The 18,650-nt window shown below is 42.5% G+C and overlaps 1 protein-coding gene across 1 annotated transcript in view; it reads left to right on the top strand.

Annotated features, from left to right (window-relative positions):
* The window catches only part of LOC147015786 (sodium-dependent phosphate transport protein 2B-like), a 69,242-nt gene that overhangs the window by 43,141 nt on the left and 7,451 nt on the right, over window positions 1-18,650 (top strand). The window contains exons 8-11 of the mRNA XM_085848292.1: window positions 7,376-7,471; window positions 9,295-9,415; window positions 17,139-17,306; window positions 17,677-17,793. Coding sequence (XP_085704418.1) covers window positions 7,376-7,471; window positions 9,295-9,415; window positions 17,139-17,306; window positions 17,677-17,793 — 502 coding nt within the window. The remainder of the gene's footprint in view (window positions 1-7,375; window positions 7,472-9,294; window positions 9,416-17,138; window positions 17,307-17,676; window positions 17,794-18,650) is intronic.

The raw sequence follows: 18,650 nt of genomic DNA, 5'->3' as shown, positions 1-18,650 counted from the left end.
TCATGGTGTGAAAGGAATGGTTTTACTGTTGTTTAACACTAAACTGAAATACATTTTCAGGAAAGCCAATATCCTTGAGGCATTCTATGCTTATCGCATCCCCCAAAGATTAACAGACCTGAACCGTCTCGACTTGCTGTCCCTCTTGTTAGGCCGCTAGCGGGGTAGTAATGATCTTTAGCTAATAAAGGTGCTTAAATGAGTCTTTACACATGAATGACATATCCCATTGGCTGCCTTATTTTTGTAGCCATCGGATTATAAGTGGACTGTATGTGGATTGTTTATAACTTTTATGATGGGGCCTCATATGTGATTTCTCCCAGACAGAGCATCAAGTGTGATTTATGTGCAATGTTGCCCCTGACACCCTTATGGGCCAATTGTGACATTGATTCGACATATAACCCGTTAATATTTGCCTGAGGGGAATTTGGGGAAAATTGGACGTATACATGTATACTGTTTTGTTACACAAGGGCAGTGTATCGGCTACTAGTCGCTGGTCCACATACCTACTGCAAGTAAAATTTATTATAACCACAAATTAATCAATTCCGTCCAATGGTAACGGCATAATGACAATGATAATGACATAATTATAATGAGAATGGCATAATAATATTAACGTTATTATAAAATAATAATAATAATAATACTAAAAATAGTACTAACAATAGCAATAATAACAAGAGCGAGAATTGCTTTGCAATAATGTCCCTTTCCCATCCTAATGAATGTTCGGGAGATAAAAAAAATTGTTTACTTTTAGCGCACGCTCAAGCCGATACCAAAACTAAAATGAAGAAGAAGAACCTTACTAAAGGCCCTGTTACACCTTGACGATTTAGCCAGCGTATGCCGACGTATGAAAAATTTGTGTAAAACGCTGGCACACGTCAAATACGTTATGGGTAAGTTTTGTATACGTTAAGAGCACGCTGGCATACATCGTAGTACGCCGAGCTGTTAGACAAATTTCCCATGCTTGAAATTTTTTGACGTATGCCAGCGTGCTCTTAACGTATACAAAACTTACCCATAACGTATTCGACGTTTGCCTGCGTTTGACTCACACGTTCCGCATACGCTGGCCATAAGTTGTAGGCACATTACGCGATCGTTGACACACGTCAACACACGTTACTTGTAAGTTACTCATAAGTCGAAACACGTCGAGGTAATGTTTAGCATTCCCGAAACTTATTTATAACCTATGAGTAACGTGTTGTAGGCACGTTACGCGATCGTTGACACACGTCGACACACGTTACTTGTAAGTTACTCATAAGTCGAAACACGTCGAGGTAATGTTTAGCGTCAGTGTTCCAAACTCCATGGTTTTTTTTGGTGTTTTTTCTTCGGTATGACGGTGATGTTGGCACTTCGATTTCTAGTGCGGTTATAATATAATATAATTAATAGGCTGCCGCTCAACGATTTAAATCATAACCATACGCTGGCTAAAACGTCAAGGTGTGACAGCGGCTTGACACTTCGATGTCTAGTGCGGTTATGGTTTTAATCGTCGAGCCGCAGTCTTTTAATAGGCTATGCCATGTGATCGTTGGTGATACGCTGCCGCGCGCTATGCATAAGTTAGACTATCGTTGGGCATAGGTTGTGAACGCCGACAACACGCTAAGCATTCGTTGGTACAAGTTATCTCTATGTTATCGAAACGTTCTGTGTACGTTACTAATACGTTATGCATATGTCCAACTCGTTATGAATACGTCCAAAACTGGAAAAAAAACCATCAATAGTTCAGCGTACGCCAGCGTTTACATACATTTTGATACCTTGCCATACGCTGGCTAAAACGTCAAGGTGTGACAGTGCCCTAACCCAATGTGTTTCATTCATTTCTAGGCTTTGCCGATTTCATATTAAAAATAAGCCAATGTACATTCATAAAATTAAAACATGCGTACGGCTTATGTGCATATATAATACATCGTGCTGATATACCTGGGATCATTCCAATTGCACTGGCTAATGGACTAACACCCAGGCCTTAGGCCTGTCTCTCTGTGCTGCTTCATGCAATGGTGGCACATGATTTTTTTGGGGTGGAGTCAGAACAACGGTCCAGACAATGGGAGTAAAGCAGTGGGGGTGGAGTCAGGGCAACAGAACACTGACCCAATGACCCATTTATAATATGTGATATTTTCTAAGTTTAAAAAGGGCATAACTCTGTGAAAAATTGACGAAACACTCTGAAACTAGAACCTGTTCTGTAACTTATCATACTTAAGCCATGTACCAAGTTTCAGTTGAATATATTAAAGGGTATGGGGGAAAGTCTGAAAAACCACAGGTGGGACGGACAGACGGACGGACGGACGGACGGAGAGCAAACCTTTTGTCCCCTCTCGTGAAACCATAGTGGACTAATAATAAGGATAATAACATGGCCAAGTGTAAAGCATCATCAGCTAAGCAAGTGTGAAAATTTATAATTAAGGTGAAAAGATCTTTCAATACAAATGTAGCTCAACTATGTAGATCTGCACATACAGAGGAGCCCTTCCACCCTCCCCACCCGCTTATCAAATACTGTATGAAAGTGTTTCCAGTCTTGTCAAATATACCCGAATGAGACCCTTAACTAAAAGTGCTGTTCAGCTTATCACATGAGACTTATCGAGTTTTGATCCCAATAGGACACAACCGTACGGATTTCATCCTTCACTGTGGACAAGCAAAAATTACTTCAACAATGATGGGGGAAGGTACAAGGTGTGTGGGGGTGATACTATGGTGATAAACTTGTGTGCGGATTTATTCATGACGTACACAAAGCTTATCTGCTGACCAACGCATACTTGGTGCATACAATATAATAAGGAGGATGAAAATTTTGCTAAAGGCTTATCTGCACAGATAGCAAATAGATGGTCCTCGGCCCTGACGTCATAATGGACAACGGTGGTAAACGAGCGAGGAATAACTTGTTCAGAACTCAGAGGTTATCTTCTCCTTGGAATTACATTAGGAGGATTTGTAAGTACAGTATCTGACAGTATCTCATATCTTGTACATATATATATATATATATATATATATATATATATATATATATATATATATATATATATATATATATATGTGCAATTTGGCGAAATACACCCCCACCCCCCTCCCCAAGCATACTGGAGACACGGAGGTTCCCAGAATGAGCGGTGTCATGAATTAGATTCATAGTTTAGATTTCCCTCCCTGTATCTTTGAGGTTTGAGGGACATGTGTTGTGTGGGTCGAGCAACAACCTCACCTTCTTATGCTGTCCAGTCATCTATCCAGTAATTATCCATTATCCTGTTCTCTGCCATTCTTCATCGACACACTTCATGCTTCCACAAGCGTGCTTCACCATTTCACCTCTCATAATTTAACATCACAAGCTCATCTTTTCATCGTTCGACTCCCATCTCCTCCAGAAAACCTTCATTCGTCGTCATCAAGTCATTATTGTAAATAGGTCCCGACTAAAATAACCTGGTAAACCTGCACGAACCACAGTTGAGGTGAAATGTAATTGATGGACAGAAGGAGTTACATTGTCTTTATTTCCACCACCTAAAAACCTTTCAGTTCAAATAACACATCTTACACTCTGCATTCATGGAGCACCACCACCATAATAAGCATCGACTCTTCAGTGACCCAGACAGCGGAAGGACGAACAGCTGGCCCATCTGTGGAACTGTCTGGAAGTACACGAACCTTTGACGTGCTGCGGCCAATGAGGAGACGCCAAAAACAAGTGCGAAGGGTTCTAAACTACGCCCTTGCCAGACCAGATAAAAGGACAGGCACACGCCAATGAGCATGGAGCCGCCAGGTAATCACCGGAGAGCCGCCAATAAGAGACGCTGGGGAGAGCGAGAAATGCCACCAAGGGGAAATGAGGCAGCACCACCGTGGGATCTGAGTGTGAAGCTTTGCACGAGTGTGTTGGTCCTGTGGGCTGCCTGTACGGCTTTGTCTGAGCGAGGGAGCTCAATTCTGCCATACACTGGAGCCACTCTCAATTAGCCACTCTCAATTTAATTGCAATCACTTAACTCTGATTGAAGGGCTAATGGGTTCTGTGGAGCACTGATCGTCTGCATGTCTCCTCTGTACCAACCCATGAACCATCTGTGCACATCAAACCGGCAAACCACCGACACACGCTTACCCTGAATACCTCCTTCCACACCCTCCCCACCCCATTCACATTGGGACCAATGCAGGCCTGCACTGTCTGTATCTGGTGAGCCAGAGTTGTACCAAGCTGCACTTTTCTCACCATCTTCTCATACTCTCGCCTATCTTTCCCATTTGATTGACAACACGTCATGTCCTGTGTGTCGTGTTTTAAGTGGGCTCCATAAGTGTTACGATAATTACTTTCCTCATGTATCTTTTGAATGTGCTTCTGGTGCTTTGACTGTAAATACCCATTATTGTGCTTGATTTGATGGCGAATGAACGTGTCCTTTATGTGGAATTGTTAATGAGTGTGTTGATGAAATAAATATGCTTGTTAAGGTTGGAGATGTTTCCGACGAGTTCATCTGTTTTTTCCTCCATTGGTCCAGCGTAGTCCACTCATTAGTCTTAGCCGGGAGGTTTTACCCCAGGTGATTTTCTCTTTTTAGCCAGCACACACTCACTGGATCACTCGGCAATATTCCGGGTACAAGAATCCATGACCCCCACCCACCTTGGTGTGGCCGTCCACAGGTAAGGTACCACGCAAAGTAGTGAAATCCTGCCAGGAAGCAACCCACCGGCGTGCAGTTATCTGTGCCTGGCGAACTCAGGACCAGGCGTTCGGGAGGTACCCAAGTGCTTCCTCTTGTGGCAAGCCTTGAACTCCCGATCCGTAACTATATATATCCCATCCCATTGGGACCATACTTTGTACAGAGCGTTGGTGCTGCCGAAGCAGTCTCTTTGGCTATTGGGCACAATCCTGAACTGGTCGCCACTCCGACACAGGATACTCGAATGACTCAGTTATCCGAGCAAGCTGGTACTCATTTTGCTGACCTCAGAAGGATGGCAGGCTGAGTCAACCCCCTGGTGAATTAATTCAGCAGGAAACGAGGCTTGAACTCAGGACCCTAGGATCCCAAGCCACCACCCTAACCATTGAGCCAACACCAGGCATATATATATATATATATATATATATATATATATATATATATATATATATATATATATATATATATATATATATATATATCAAACAAGTTTGCTTGTTTCTTTAATTTATGCAAGCTCAGCCCCTCATCTCTGCAAGATTGTGTGGAGGTTTACTCTAAAAAAATTTTAGTACCGTTATGACAGATACGGTACGTAAGTTTAATGACTAAGATCATCCCCTGAGTTTGACTGAGTTTAACTGTCCATCCCCTGAGTTTGACTGAGTTTAACTGTCCATCCCCTGAGTTGGACCTTTACATTGCCACATATATAATAATATTGCTACATTGTACATATACAATACGTATCATATTGCTATGTCGCCACATAGGCCAACAATTTATGGTTGCACACATTGTGCATATATAGTATAATGGGCACAGTTCATGTATTTGTGTTAATTAAGTACCGTATGTGGTTATTGGATCCCTGTGTCGTGGTTGTGCTTTATTAGCCCCCGTTGGACTTAGTCAGAAATAGGGGCTTATGGATTTGGTCTCGATGTTTGTGTGCGTGCATCTGCAACCATATCTCGGACATGTCTGGACCCATTTTATTCGTACTTGGCGAAACGACAAAACATGATGGCATACATATGCACGTAATTTTTTTCCGACATCAGATCCAAGATGGCCGACTGGCGGCCATTTCAGTTGTAAAAAAGAACAACCTGATGTTGAACATGTCCTCAACCATTTCTTGGACAACCACTTGCCAATGTTATTCAAACTTTGCACACAGATAAAGAACGGTGGTTTGTATATGCACATCATTTTTTTTTTTGAGATCAGATCCAAGATTGCCAACTGGCAGCCATTTTAGTTGTAAAAAAAAAAAACCCTTGTTGAACACGTTTTCAACCATTTCTTGGACATGCATTTACCAATCTTATTCAAACTTTGTACCCGGATAAAGAATGATGGCTTATATGAGCATGTTATTATTTTTTCGAGATCGGATCCAAGATCGCCAACTGGTGGTCATTTTGTTACTTAAATGTGTCCCCAACCATTTCTCAGACATGCTTGGCCCGATTTGTTCAAACTTGTCCCAAACACAGTACATGATAGCACACACATGCCCCTCACTATATTTTGCAAACTGATGAAAGATGGCCGATTGGTAGACTGGCGGCCATTTTAGTTGCACATAAATATGGGCTCGCCCTTTAACTCCAGACAGCAACATTACTAAAACAACGGGAGTGATGACAATTTATGTCTTTTTTTACTTCTTACTTAACAAGCTGGGTCACCCGATCAAGATATCGGGTTATTTAGACTTTCTTTCAAAACGACTTCTTTGAGAATGATTTTTCAAAACGTTGTGGACAGGTTCCAAGAAACTTTGGTGGACAGGTTGGCCGTGTGACAAGGACGAATTGATTCGATTTTTTTGTGAAGATCCGTATCTGATAAAAAAAATTTTAATTTCTTTTAAAAAGTGATTCTTCACTGTTGAGAGACGAGCCCAAAAAATATATATCATTTGATATTTCAAAAAGTTGTGTACAAATAGATTCTGACAAAACTTGGGGGGAGGGGTGGGTTGGGTGTATGACAAGGGTGAATCTATTAGATTTTGGTGAAGATCTGATCTGGTCATGAGAATTAAAAAAAATATATTTAAAGTGATTCTTCATCATTGAGAGATAGGGCCCAAAACAATATAAAGCATGATATCTCAAAAAGTTGTGGACAAGTTATGAGAAAACTTTGTGGACGAGTTGGGTAGGCAACAAGAACAAGCCGATTAGATTATGGTTCAGGTTCAGATCCAGATTCAGCTTATTGGTGGAATACAAAACGTAACCTGTTCAGCTTGGCAAAGGTATGTGCTCTCCCAAGTGCTGTTTTAGTTTTGTATGATTTTCAAACGTACACACACATACATTGACAATTTCCTTGTGGGGGAATTTATCTTTGTGTCCATGACCTGCCCCTGGGGATCTCCAGCACGTACACAGAATTTGGTAGAGATTGGCCCAACTATTTATTTCTAAGATTTTCCGACCGTTTGTTTTGTGTTTGTGGTGAAACATTGCAACAAGAGGAAGATCATTGCATTGATCCAGTTAGGACCCGACAGTGTCCCCTAAGCTGGAATATGATTGACCGATTTATGATTGACTTGTGGTGATTGTCAACTGTGAATGTTTTGTTTTCTATAGCTGGATCAGTCAGTCATCACCGAAATAGCTATGGGAGATCCAAGTGCCTACAACAAAAGTCTCATAAAAACCTGGTGCCAATTTGAAGAGTACACGGTAAGCGAAATACTGTCGGATAAACACCACGCAAGAGACTTTAACCAAAGCTTTACTTACAATGCAAGATATACAGTGCCAATAGAAAGTCGACACCCCCTTTCAAATTTTTCACCTTTTGTTGCCTTCTAGTCTGGAATTAAATTGCATAAAATCAGTCTTTTTCCACCTTTATTTACCCATCGTAACCCAAACCTTCGAAGTGAAAAACACATTCTACAAATTTCAGAAAGTTAATGAAAAACACAAAACTAGAATATCTTGGTTGGATAACTGTACATCCCCCGAGTTAATAATTTGACAGCAATTACAGCTGTGAGTTTGTTGGGATAGGTCTCTATCAACTTTGCACACCTTGATTGGGCAATATTTGCCAATTCTTCTGTACAAAACTGTTCCAGCTCAGTCAAGTTGCGTGGGGAGAGTTGATGGACAGCAACCTTCAAGTCATGCCACAGATTTTAGTTTGGATTTAGGTCGCTGCTCTGACTGGGCCACTCAAGGGCATTTATTTTTTTGTTCCTTAGCCACTCCAGTGTAGCTTTCGCTGTGTACTTTGGGGTCATTGTCATACTGAAAGGTGAACTTCCATCCCAATTTCAGCTTTCTTGCAGAGGGCAGCAGATTTTCCTTGAGGATTTTTCTGCATTTTGCTCCATCCATTTTCCCATCTATCCTGAAAAGTGCCCCAGTCCCTGCTGATGAGAAACATCCCCAGAACATGATGCTGCCACCAGCAGGCTTCACAGTAGGGATGGTGTTCTTTGGGTGATGTGCTGCGTTAGGTTTGCACCAAATGTAACATTTTGCATTTAGGCCAAATAGTTCCATCTTGGTTTCATCAGACCACAAAACTTTTTGTCACATGGTTTCAGAATCTCTGGAGTGTTTTTTTTGTATACCTCAAACAGGATTCAAGGTGGGATTTTTTGAGTAATGGCTTCCTTCTTGCCACTGTACTTTTTTTTTTTTTGAGTAATGGCTTCCTTCTTGCCACCCTAAAAATTTTGTTGAATGAACAAAATCATAACAGTCCAAACTTGTGGAGTGCTTGGGATATTGTTGTCACATGCACACAGTGACCAGTCTTTGTCATGAAGGCATGTAGCTCTTTCAAAGTTGCCATTGGCCTCTTTGTAGCCTCTCTGATCAGTCTCCTCCTTGCTTGGTCATTGAGTTTGGAGGGATGGCCTGAGCTAGGCAGGGTCCTCGGGGTACCATATGCCTTCCAACTCTTTATGATTGGCTTGACTGTGCTCCAAGGGATATTCAAGGCATTTCAAATATTTTTATACCCATCCCCTGAGCTGTGCATTTCCACAACTTTATCCTGGAGGCCTTTTGAAAGCTTCTTGGTGCTCATGATTGAGTCTTTGCTGTGAAAATCACTATCGAGCAGAGGAAACCTACAGAAACAGCTGATTTTATCCTGAAATAATCAGAATCACTACAATTTAATACAGGTGGAGGCCAATTAACCTCTTGTGTGATTTTGAAGGTGTTTGGTTACACCTGAGCTAATTCACAATTGCTGTTATAAGGTGTTTGGACACTTATCCAACCAAGATATTCTAGTTTTGTATTTTTATTTAATTTTTTGAAATTTGTGGAATTTTAACTTGGAAGTTTTGGGTTATGATGTGTAATTATAGGTGGAAAAAAGTCTGATTTAATGCAATTTAATTCCAGGCTATAAGGTAACAAAAGGTGAAAATTCTGAAATGGGGCATAGACTTTCTATAGGCACTGTACATCCCTTCACCTGTCTGCTAATTATGACAAACGATGTGATGATGCTTACCCTGTGGGAACATGTCCTCCAGGTATTGAGGAACGTGTCGGTGAATAACACATCAAACTGCTCATCCCCTGAAGCCTGTTGGCCTCGTGGAAATGGTTTCCTTACTGAAAGGAATGTGACCGAGTGCGAAGGAACCGAGAAATGTACGCGGTTGTTGTTCCACTACATCTTAGAATCCTACCATGAATCATACTCATTGAGAATGGTCTATACGAGGTATAGCTGACTGCTACTCAATAAAGTAGCTGGCAGGTAAATGAATTGTAATTAATATACTGCAATGCTACTCTATATTGAAGGGGAGAAAAGAACATCAAAATAATATTCTTTCATGGAATAGTGAGAGCTTGTGTAGGATGACAGCGACCAGTTTGTTTTACTCGAACAATTTTGAAATCCCATGGACAACTAGAACGGCACTCAGTAGAGCGCACACCTTCACTGGGCTGAACAGTTTACGTTTTGCATCCCACTTATGCCAAAAGTGCATACCATGAATGTGTATCATTTTACTGCATCAGACAGTGGGAAGCAACAACAAACAACAACTTAATAACTCAAGAAGAGCATCTTCCTTTCAGCTTGAATCCCTGCAGACCACTATATTACTTGTTTAATGGTCCTACATTATTTATTTGTACCTTCTTATGGGGTCGGAAAGGGAAAGTTTTTGGCCCGTCTTTCGCGAACTGGTTTTCCAGGCCTGATGTTCCACTGAAGGTGGCAGGAGTTTGGGATTTGTTCAGGGTACCAGCGATAACCCACCTACTCTTTGTCGAAAGATACCATGGGATCTTTAACATCCACCAACCGAAGCTTCCAAATGGAACACTCAGTGTAACGTCCATCTGAATGATACTGGACTTTCGCTTTATGATGCAATGCTATGCTTGGGATACACCAATCCGACAGTTTATATCCGGGTCGACATTCGAACCCAGACAAGATGGCTCCAAGTTCACAATCCTATCGGATCTTTATGACCTCGACAACTATGCTTGTACATAAACATCCCTGTATGTAACTTATTAATGTCAAAAAGTGTCGATGTGTTGAGTTTGGTGAAAAGAGGTGCAGTGTGGTCCTATGGACGAGAAAGGGCACAGATCCTTACAAGCATGCTTTTGAATAATTGAGAGTGAGTGTAGCTGCTTGTTACGAGACATGCACAGACAATATTACAATAGTTCAGGTAAGGAAGTATTCATGTATTATAGAGGGAAAATAATATATAAGGAGGAAGGAAGGTACAAAGTTTAAACAGTATGCCTGTGTTTCAATCTTTGCAGTCAATGAAATGTGATTAGTCCAGGTAAGATTGTCATCGAAGGTAACACCTAAAATTTTTGTCAAATGAACAAAAGTAATGGGTTCATTGTCAATATAGATTAAAGAAATGGTGTCAGACAATGGTTTGGTGGATTTGCTAAGAAAAAAAAAAAAAAACACTTGTTTTTATTGGGGTTTATCGAGAGTTTGTTTGATTTAAACCAGGATGAAACGTTTATGAACTCACTATTAAGAGTATTGATCAAAGAGTCGAAACTAGGTTTGGAATAGATGACAGTTGTATCATCAGCAAAGAGAGGAAAAAAAAAAAGATAACAAAGAAGAACAAGTATGTAGATCGTTAACTTATAATAAGAAAAGAAGAGGCCCAAGTATAGATCCTTGCAGGACTCCATGACCGATAGCTTTTAACGACTGCAAATTGTTGCCTATTAGTAAGATAGTCTTTAAACCATTCAAGAGCACAACCTGTAACACCATAAAAATCAAGTTTGGAGAGAAGAATATTATGATCAATCGTATCAAAGGCTTCGAACAAGTCAATGAAAACATCAGTGGTATACAATCTGTCAGAGAGGGAATTCGAAATTGACCAAGCAATGACCAAGCAAGGAGGATTCTAAGATGTAGTGGAACAACAACCTCGTGGTTGCAACAGAAAAAAAAAATAAAAAGTCTCCCCAAAATTTTTGGAAAACATGGAAGAACAGAATATGCGTCTGTAATTGTGAATGACCTGTCGATTGCTACTTTTGAAAATGTGAGTAACCTTAGCAACCTTCAGATTCAGAGCAACAGAAGCAATAAGAGAATAGATTGAATATATGGGTTAAGGGGTGAGAAATAAAAGATATGACAGACTTTATCACAGAAGAACGAATTTTATCAAAGCCACAACTTGTGACACGATTGAACTTCCTGCCAATCTCAATGATTCCAAAATAATTTGTTGGTAAAAGGAAAAAAAGATGATGTGTTGGAGTTGTGCAAATAGTCCCTGAAGTTCATGTTTGTTGTTAAGATTTTATTAGCGAGCGATGCACCGACGTTAGTAAAATATGAATTGAAGGATTTGGCAATATCTCTCGGATTGGAGTAAACCACCTGCTTATCGAAGCAATTTTCCAGCAATCTTTGCCAATAATTTTTATTAATTTCACGCCCAGTATTCTTCATGTTATTTTTATTCATATTAAACTTTTTGATGTAATAATTTTTTTTGGCAAGTCAGACAGTCGTGGATATAATAGATTAGGGTAACTCTTATAATGTTGCCCATTATTCTCAAAGGGATGATGGAAGAAGCACCGATACTATTTTTTGTAATTACAGGAATTGATAATGGCTGACTGAGTGAGCCATGGATGATTGGTTTTTCCTCTTCCACTTATTTTAGTAATAAGTGGGGAATGGCGATTGTAAGAGTTTAGTGAGAAGAGAAAGAAAAGTATCATAAACAGAGTTAGCTTGATGGGACTTATAGACTTCCCTCCAATTCCATGGATTTGATATCTGCATTAAAAGAACACAAAGTATTATAGATTATATCTCCAGTGACATAACTCTTTTGAACAGAAGTATAATTTAGAAAGCATGAAGGGGTAATCTGGAATAGAGGTAGATGATCAAAAATGTCAGTGTTAAGAATACCTGCATAAATATCATCATCATAATTATTGGACAAAAATAAATAAATCATTTTTTGTCAGGTCAGACCAGATTAGATCTGTGAGTTGCTACAGGTACCATGTAAACCTGTATTAACCTGTTCCATGGTCAGGTCGTCGGCGACTAAACCGTCTCCCCCACCAGGTTTTCTGGTGAGGAGGGTGTATGATATAGACACCCAGCAGGATTAAAAACAAAACCTGTCAAAGGGCGGAGGAGCTCCTTGTGAGCCAACGGCCATCCATATCTAGTGCCCAACTGTTTCTGCGGACGTCCTCTTGCAGTTGGGTTACTTCTTATGAGGAGGTTGGTGGCAGGATTTTCACTCCGGCCACCGTAAAACCCTTCATTCTGCAAAACACAAAAACGCAAAGAAATCTGAAAACCCACTCCGTGGGAGTACCTCCTGTGCAGCTTCCCTTCGCAGGGCAGCTCGCCGGATGATGGGATTGGGGCAAAGCCTTCAGGACCCCCAATCTTTGACAGGAGGGAAATCATGGGGTAACATTCCTGGGTGAGATTGCAGGAGAGTGTGTCCGAGTGGTGCTGAAGAGTCGTCCACCAGATGGTGGTCTCCTTGGGTTAACCTGAGGCGGTCCCTTCGGGTGGGTGCCTGGAATGTCCGATCCCTAAGAGAGGATGATCACCTGTCTCTGTTGTCATCTGAGCTCAAGCATTTGGACATCGTTATTGCAGCACTCTCTGAGGTTCGGAGACCGGATTGCGGCGAGATCATGGCGGGTGGTGACACCGACTATTGGACTAGTCGCTTTGATGGTTACCATACCCAAGGAGTTGCTGTAGCTGTGTCCAATAAGCTGACAATAATGATAATTGAGGAAACACCGGTCAACGAGCGTATTACGAGACTGAGGATGAATCACTCCTTCGGTGTCATTTCTCTGGACTCTGTTTATGCTCCGAATGAGGCGAGTGATCTCACCGTGAAGGATGCATTCAATGCCACACTCGAGTCTGTGGTTGATCAGTGCCCCAGACGAGATACACTTCTAGTCTTGGAGGATTTCAATGCATCGACTGGAACTGATAGGGATGGCTATGAGATGTGTGTTGGTCCCCATGGGTCAGGAACTGTGAACCTGAATAACACTAAGTTCCTTGACTTTGCAAGAAGTCATGGACTGAGGGTGGCCGGTTCATGGTTTCAGTGCCCACAAGCTCATCGCTGGACTTGGTATTCCAACGCTGGCGGTGTGGCAAAGGAGATTGACCATGTCCTCATTGATGGTCGTTGGAGGATGATCCAGAACTGCAGGGTCTACCGGAGTGCTCAGTTCCTCAATACTGAACACCGGCTTGCTGTTGCAACTCTGAAGTTGCACCTTAAATCTAGGAGAATGGTACCATCCCAGCCTAGGCTGGATGTTGGCAAGCTCAAGGTTGAGAAGGTAGCTGAGGAGTTTGCAAACGAACTGAGTGGAGATTTGGGGGGTCTGGCTGCTTTGGGAGGTCCTGAAGAGTTGTGGAGCACCTTCAAGACCACCTTCCTTGATGTTGCCAGTGGATGTCTTGGAACTCACCATGGGACAAAGAAGAATTTTGTCTCTCAAGGGACACTGGATACCATTGACCAGAGTCGCAGGGCCAGGCTGAAAGGCAGAGCTGAGATGTTCAGGGAGCTGAGGCGTAAAACTGTACGTGCACTGAGGGTGGACAAGGAGCCTATGTGCGAGGAATCTGTAAGGGGGAAGAGCATCACCTGTGTCAAGTGATTATTGTCCTGCTTACAGGGAAATGCGCGCATTGCGACCATCCAAGCCCATCCCTTGGTGTACTGCAGTTAGAGCAGAGGGTGGTAGGCTCTTGACAGAGGAGTCAGAAGTGAAGGCCCGCTGAACCGGTTACTTTGAGTGGTTGACCCAGGCTGATCCACCAGCTGCCGAGTTGGACATCAGGGGTGCTGCAATCCCTGTTGCTGTCCCTCCAATCAACTGTGGTCCACCTTCGCTTGTGGAAACACAGGCTGCGGTGAACCGGTTGAAACAGTGCAAAGCTCCAGGGTTCTGTGGCACCCATGCTGAACTTCTCACGGCTGGTCGAAATGCTGCACTCGTGTCGTTGCATGCAGTTTTGTGCTCTGCCTGGAACACAGGCATAATCCCTTCTGACTGGAAGAGGGGCCTTGTTGTCCCTCTCTGGAAAGGGAAGGATGATTGCCCAGACTGCAACAACTACTGAGGGGTAATGCTGCTCTCAGTACCAGGCAAGGTCTTTGCTCAGATAATTCTTGATAGGGTTCGTCACCATCTGCTTGAGCACCAGCATCCAGAGCAGTCAGGCTTTACACCAAAGAGGTCAACGATTGACCGTATACTTGCTCTTCTGGTCTTCACCGAACGCAGACGAGAGTTTCGGCAGGGGCTGCTTGCAGCCTATGTTGATCTCTGTAAAGCGTTCGATTCAGTGAATCGGGATGCCTTCTGGAGGATTCTTGGTCTTCGTGGGGTGCCACCAAAACTGATCAATCTGATGTCTGAACTCTACTCTGGTACTGCGAGTGCTGTGAAGTGTGGTGGTACCACCTCTGACTTATTTCCAGTTGTTACTGGAGTTCATCAGGGGTGTGTACTGGCCCCCACACTTTTCAGCACTTGTATGGACTGGATTTTAGGGAGGATGTCGGAAAGATCGAGCTGCGGTGCATCGTTTGGGAATGTCAAGATCTCGGACCTTGATTTCGCAGATGATGCAGTCTTCTTTGCGGAGACTTTAGATATCCTATTGGGGGCCCTCGAGGTGCTGAATGAGGAGGCGGAGCCGCTGGGATTACGGGTTTCCTGGGTCAAAACTAAGATTCAGGCTTCCATTGACATCTGGATGCTGCTGTCCTGTCTGTGTCTGTTTGTGGTGAGGATGTTGAGGTCATGAAGAGATTCACTTACCTTGGCAGTGATATTCATGTCTCTGCTGGCTGTGAGTCAGAGGTCAATAGTCATCTGGGTCGGGCCTGCGGAGTTATGGATTCGCTGGATCATGTGGTGTGGCATTGTCGGTACTTGCGCGGGAGGACGAAAGTCCGTGTCTTCAGGTCCTTGGTGCTTCCAGTCTTGCTCTATGGATGCGAGACTTGGACTCTGACCAGGGATCTGAGATGGAGACTTAATTCCTTTGGTACCAGGTCTCTTCGGAGAATCCTTGGCTATTTCTGGTCAGACTTTGTGTCCAACGAGCGGTTGCTGGGAGCAACTCAAATGAGATTTGTTTCCTACATCGTGTGTGAGTGTCAGCTGCGGCTGTATGGGCATGACTCGTTTTCCTGACGCTGATCCTGCTCACCAGATTCTCTCAGCGAGGGAGTCTCATGAGTGGAGGAGGCCAATGGGCCGACCATGTGCCTCGTGGGTGCAGCAGGTTGATTGGCATCTCAAGGAGATGGGGATGGGCCTGGCATCTGCCTGGGGGATGGCCAGACGGAGGCCCCTGGAGTACCAGTGGAAAGTGGACGCAGCGACGCGCTGCTCTAGCGCATGCTCCCATACCTGACCTGAGTATACTATCAATAAGGGTAGTACTTTGAGGGGTAATGTGAGTTGGCTCGTCAATCAGAGGATGAAATCCATACGAGCAAAAAGTATTAACAAAGTCGTCAGTGGGTTGATGAGTAGAACAATTAAGTTGAAATTAAAATCTCTCATTAAATTACACGGTTTCCTTTCTCTAGCAATAAACTTAATCAATACTAATCTTAATTTCTTGCAAATTGAATACTATTTTCACTTGATCGGGATCCCTTGCTCACTTCCCGTTCACAGAGGCACAGTTTCCTTCATTGGTTAGATAGATGTCTTTTCCTAACAATCAAGAATCTCCTTAGTCATTCATTTCAAACATGAGATTTAACGACTTTTGTTAAGGTGATTCTTCTTCTCTTTTGGGAGGGGGGGGCGGGGGGAAGGAGGGGGAGGGGAATCTCTTTACTGTATCTATTACACGTTCTTGACACTGCTGGAGTGTTTTTCGTAATTCCATGATGATGAAAGTCAAAATCTCTGCCCCATTGACTCAATAGCATTCCCTCTACCAAACTCGCCGAAAGATTGATGCTTCATCTTACCACTGACTATCAGATCTGCAAATGTAAACATGTGTTCTCTAAGCCTGTTCAGTGACCTGTTCCCTAAACAGCTCAAATATAAATGATGTATTAAATTATTACGCTTGCCCATGCTCGGAAGTGAATTACATCTCCCCGATACCACAGTTCTTTTTCATCAACTTTTAAGAGCCAGTTTTACGACAAGTTAGCGTCCGATAAGACCTAGCTCCCAGGATGAATCATCTGTACTTTACCTATCTGGCCAGTTAAGCTTTCCACTGAGCCCACACATTAGAGTAGCGTCGACTTTTTGGCGATGGTGGCTAAATGAAATGTTATCACATTGCAAAATTTCGTCCCACATTGCCAAATGTCGTGGGATTGTTTTGGTGGTTGGCAAGCCACAAAATGGTGGAAGTACCAATAGTGTTGCCTTCAAATGTATGTTGATGAAACGTCTTCAAAAATAATCTTACCTCCTTCAGTCTGGTCATTTTCCAATCAAAACACTTTCTCTTCAACTCGTTTAAAGCTCGAGTGAGCACGATGATCTCGTAAGATCACTGCGATGGCCGATACATGAATGAATGGGAGGAACTTGCGTTACGTGACTTCATTCCGATAAACAAGCTGGTCCGGATGCTTTTTTGGTCAATGCTTTGCTGCTTTCTCTGAAGGCCTCATTGGCTGTTTTTGCTGGGTCGCCTTGGATGCTTTTACTCACTGACATAAGACACCCTGTGACATCATAACTTGCAAACAACTTAACAATGGTAAATGTTGTAATTTTTTTTTAGTGATTCTGCTATTGTTTTGTGCACTGACTCTATACGAACGTTGTGCGTGAACAGGCCACCATCTCTTTGCATCGACCACTCTGTCGGATTTAGCTGTGGGGATTATCCTGCTCGTGAGCTCCCTCCTCGTCCTCTGTATTTGCCTCATCCTCATCGTAAAAGTTCTCAACTCCGTGCTGAAGGGTCGAATTGCAGTTATCATCAATAAAACTGTTAACACAGGTATGCTATGTTAATAATATTATAATGGTGGAAGGTAGGGGTTTATGTTAGGCCTAAAAGGTAAGTTGTTTTTTTTTTGTGTGTGTGTGTGTTTCAGAGCAGATAACAAATAATATGTTCGGCCTACCAGAATAAAAAAATTGGGGTAAATTTTTTTTTAAAATCGTGTAATAATTATTGTGAACCACAAATCTTTTGAATGATACATACGGAGTTGAACATTTGGAAATGTCACATTCATGCGATGTCTTTTATAGACTGGTAGCACGATGGCAAGCTTGATGCGTATGCCTCTTCAGCAACAGGACGCTGGTCGAACAGTGTAATCATGCTTACATGGAGAAGGAACAATTTCTCAATGTGTCCACAGATTTCCCATATCCATTTGCCTGGGTCATGGGTTACTTGGCCATCCTGGTGGGAGCTGGAGCGACTTTCCTTGTACAGAGCAGCTCGGTATTTACATCGGCAATCACCCCTCTCGTTGGTGAGTTGCTCAAAAACATCACACCAGTGAGAACTGAACTCACCTCTGAGGTGGCAAGCACACCATAAAAAAAGGAAACAATCTTTCAGTGAAAGTAAATACTTTGATATTTTGTAAGATGAGAGATGACGACCTGATTTCAAGGGCTTTGGGAGCAATCGTGAAGTTTTTTTTTTTCGATTTTCTGTAAATTGGGCACTATTAGACTTTTTTTCTCGACAAAATCGAGTCTCATGTAAAAGCCAGGTGACAGAGGATGAAAAGGCAATGAATTGACGGTGGGGGTATTGGGGCCACAGTTGGTCAAAACAAGGAAGAGAACTAGAACGGCACTCGATAGAGTGAAAACCTCCACCAGGTTGAACAGTTTACGTTTTGTTTCCCACTGATAGGCTGGATTTGCGTCCGGATCTTAACCGGAATGCAATCGGCCTGTTCATCACCGACTCAACTCATCTACCTAGTTTTGTCATAACTCGTCCCCAACTTTTTGAAATATCATGTTCTATATCATTTTTGGCCCCATCTCTCAATGGAGAAGAATCACTTGAAAAAAAAGTTTTAAAACTATCAGATCTGGATGTGGATTCAGATCTTCATCAAAATTGAATAAATTCGTCCTTGTCACACAATCAACCTGTCCACCAAGTTCTGTGTGAATCAATCCATAACTTTTTGAGATATCCTACTCACAAACAGACAGACAAGCCGGTAGGTGGCGATGGGTCGCCGAGCATGGAAACTATAAGATATAGAGCAAAATGGATGTCATATAGCGGATAGGGAATCACCTTAAGATTATGCATATCAAATGTCATCCAGTTCCATCTACTGATAACTACTCGGTATCCATTTGA

Source organism: Eptatretus burgeri, chromosome 12 (assembly GCF_056783735.1).
Source record: "Eptatretus burgeri isolate ZD-2024b chromosome 12, Ebu_testis_v1, whole genome shotgun sequence".
Classification (NCBI taxonomy): domain Eukaryota; kingdom Metazoa; phylum Chordata; class Myxini; order Myxiniformes; family Myxinidae; genus Eptatretus; species Eptatretus burgeri.
This window is presented reverse-complemented; position numbering and strand designations above follow the sequence as displayed.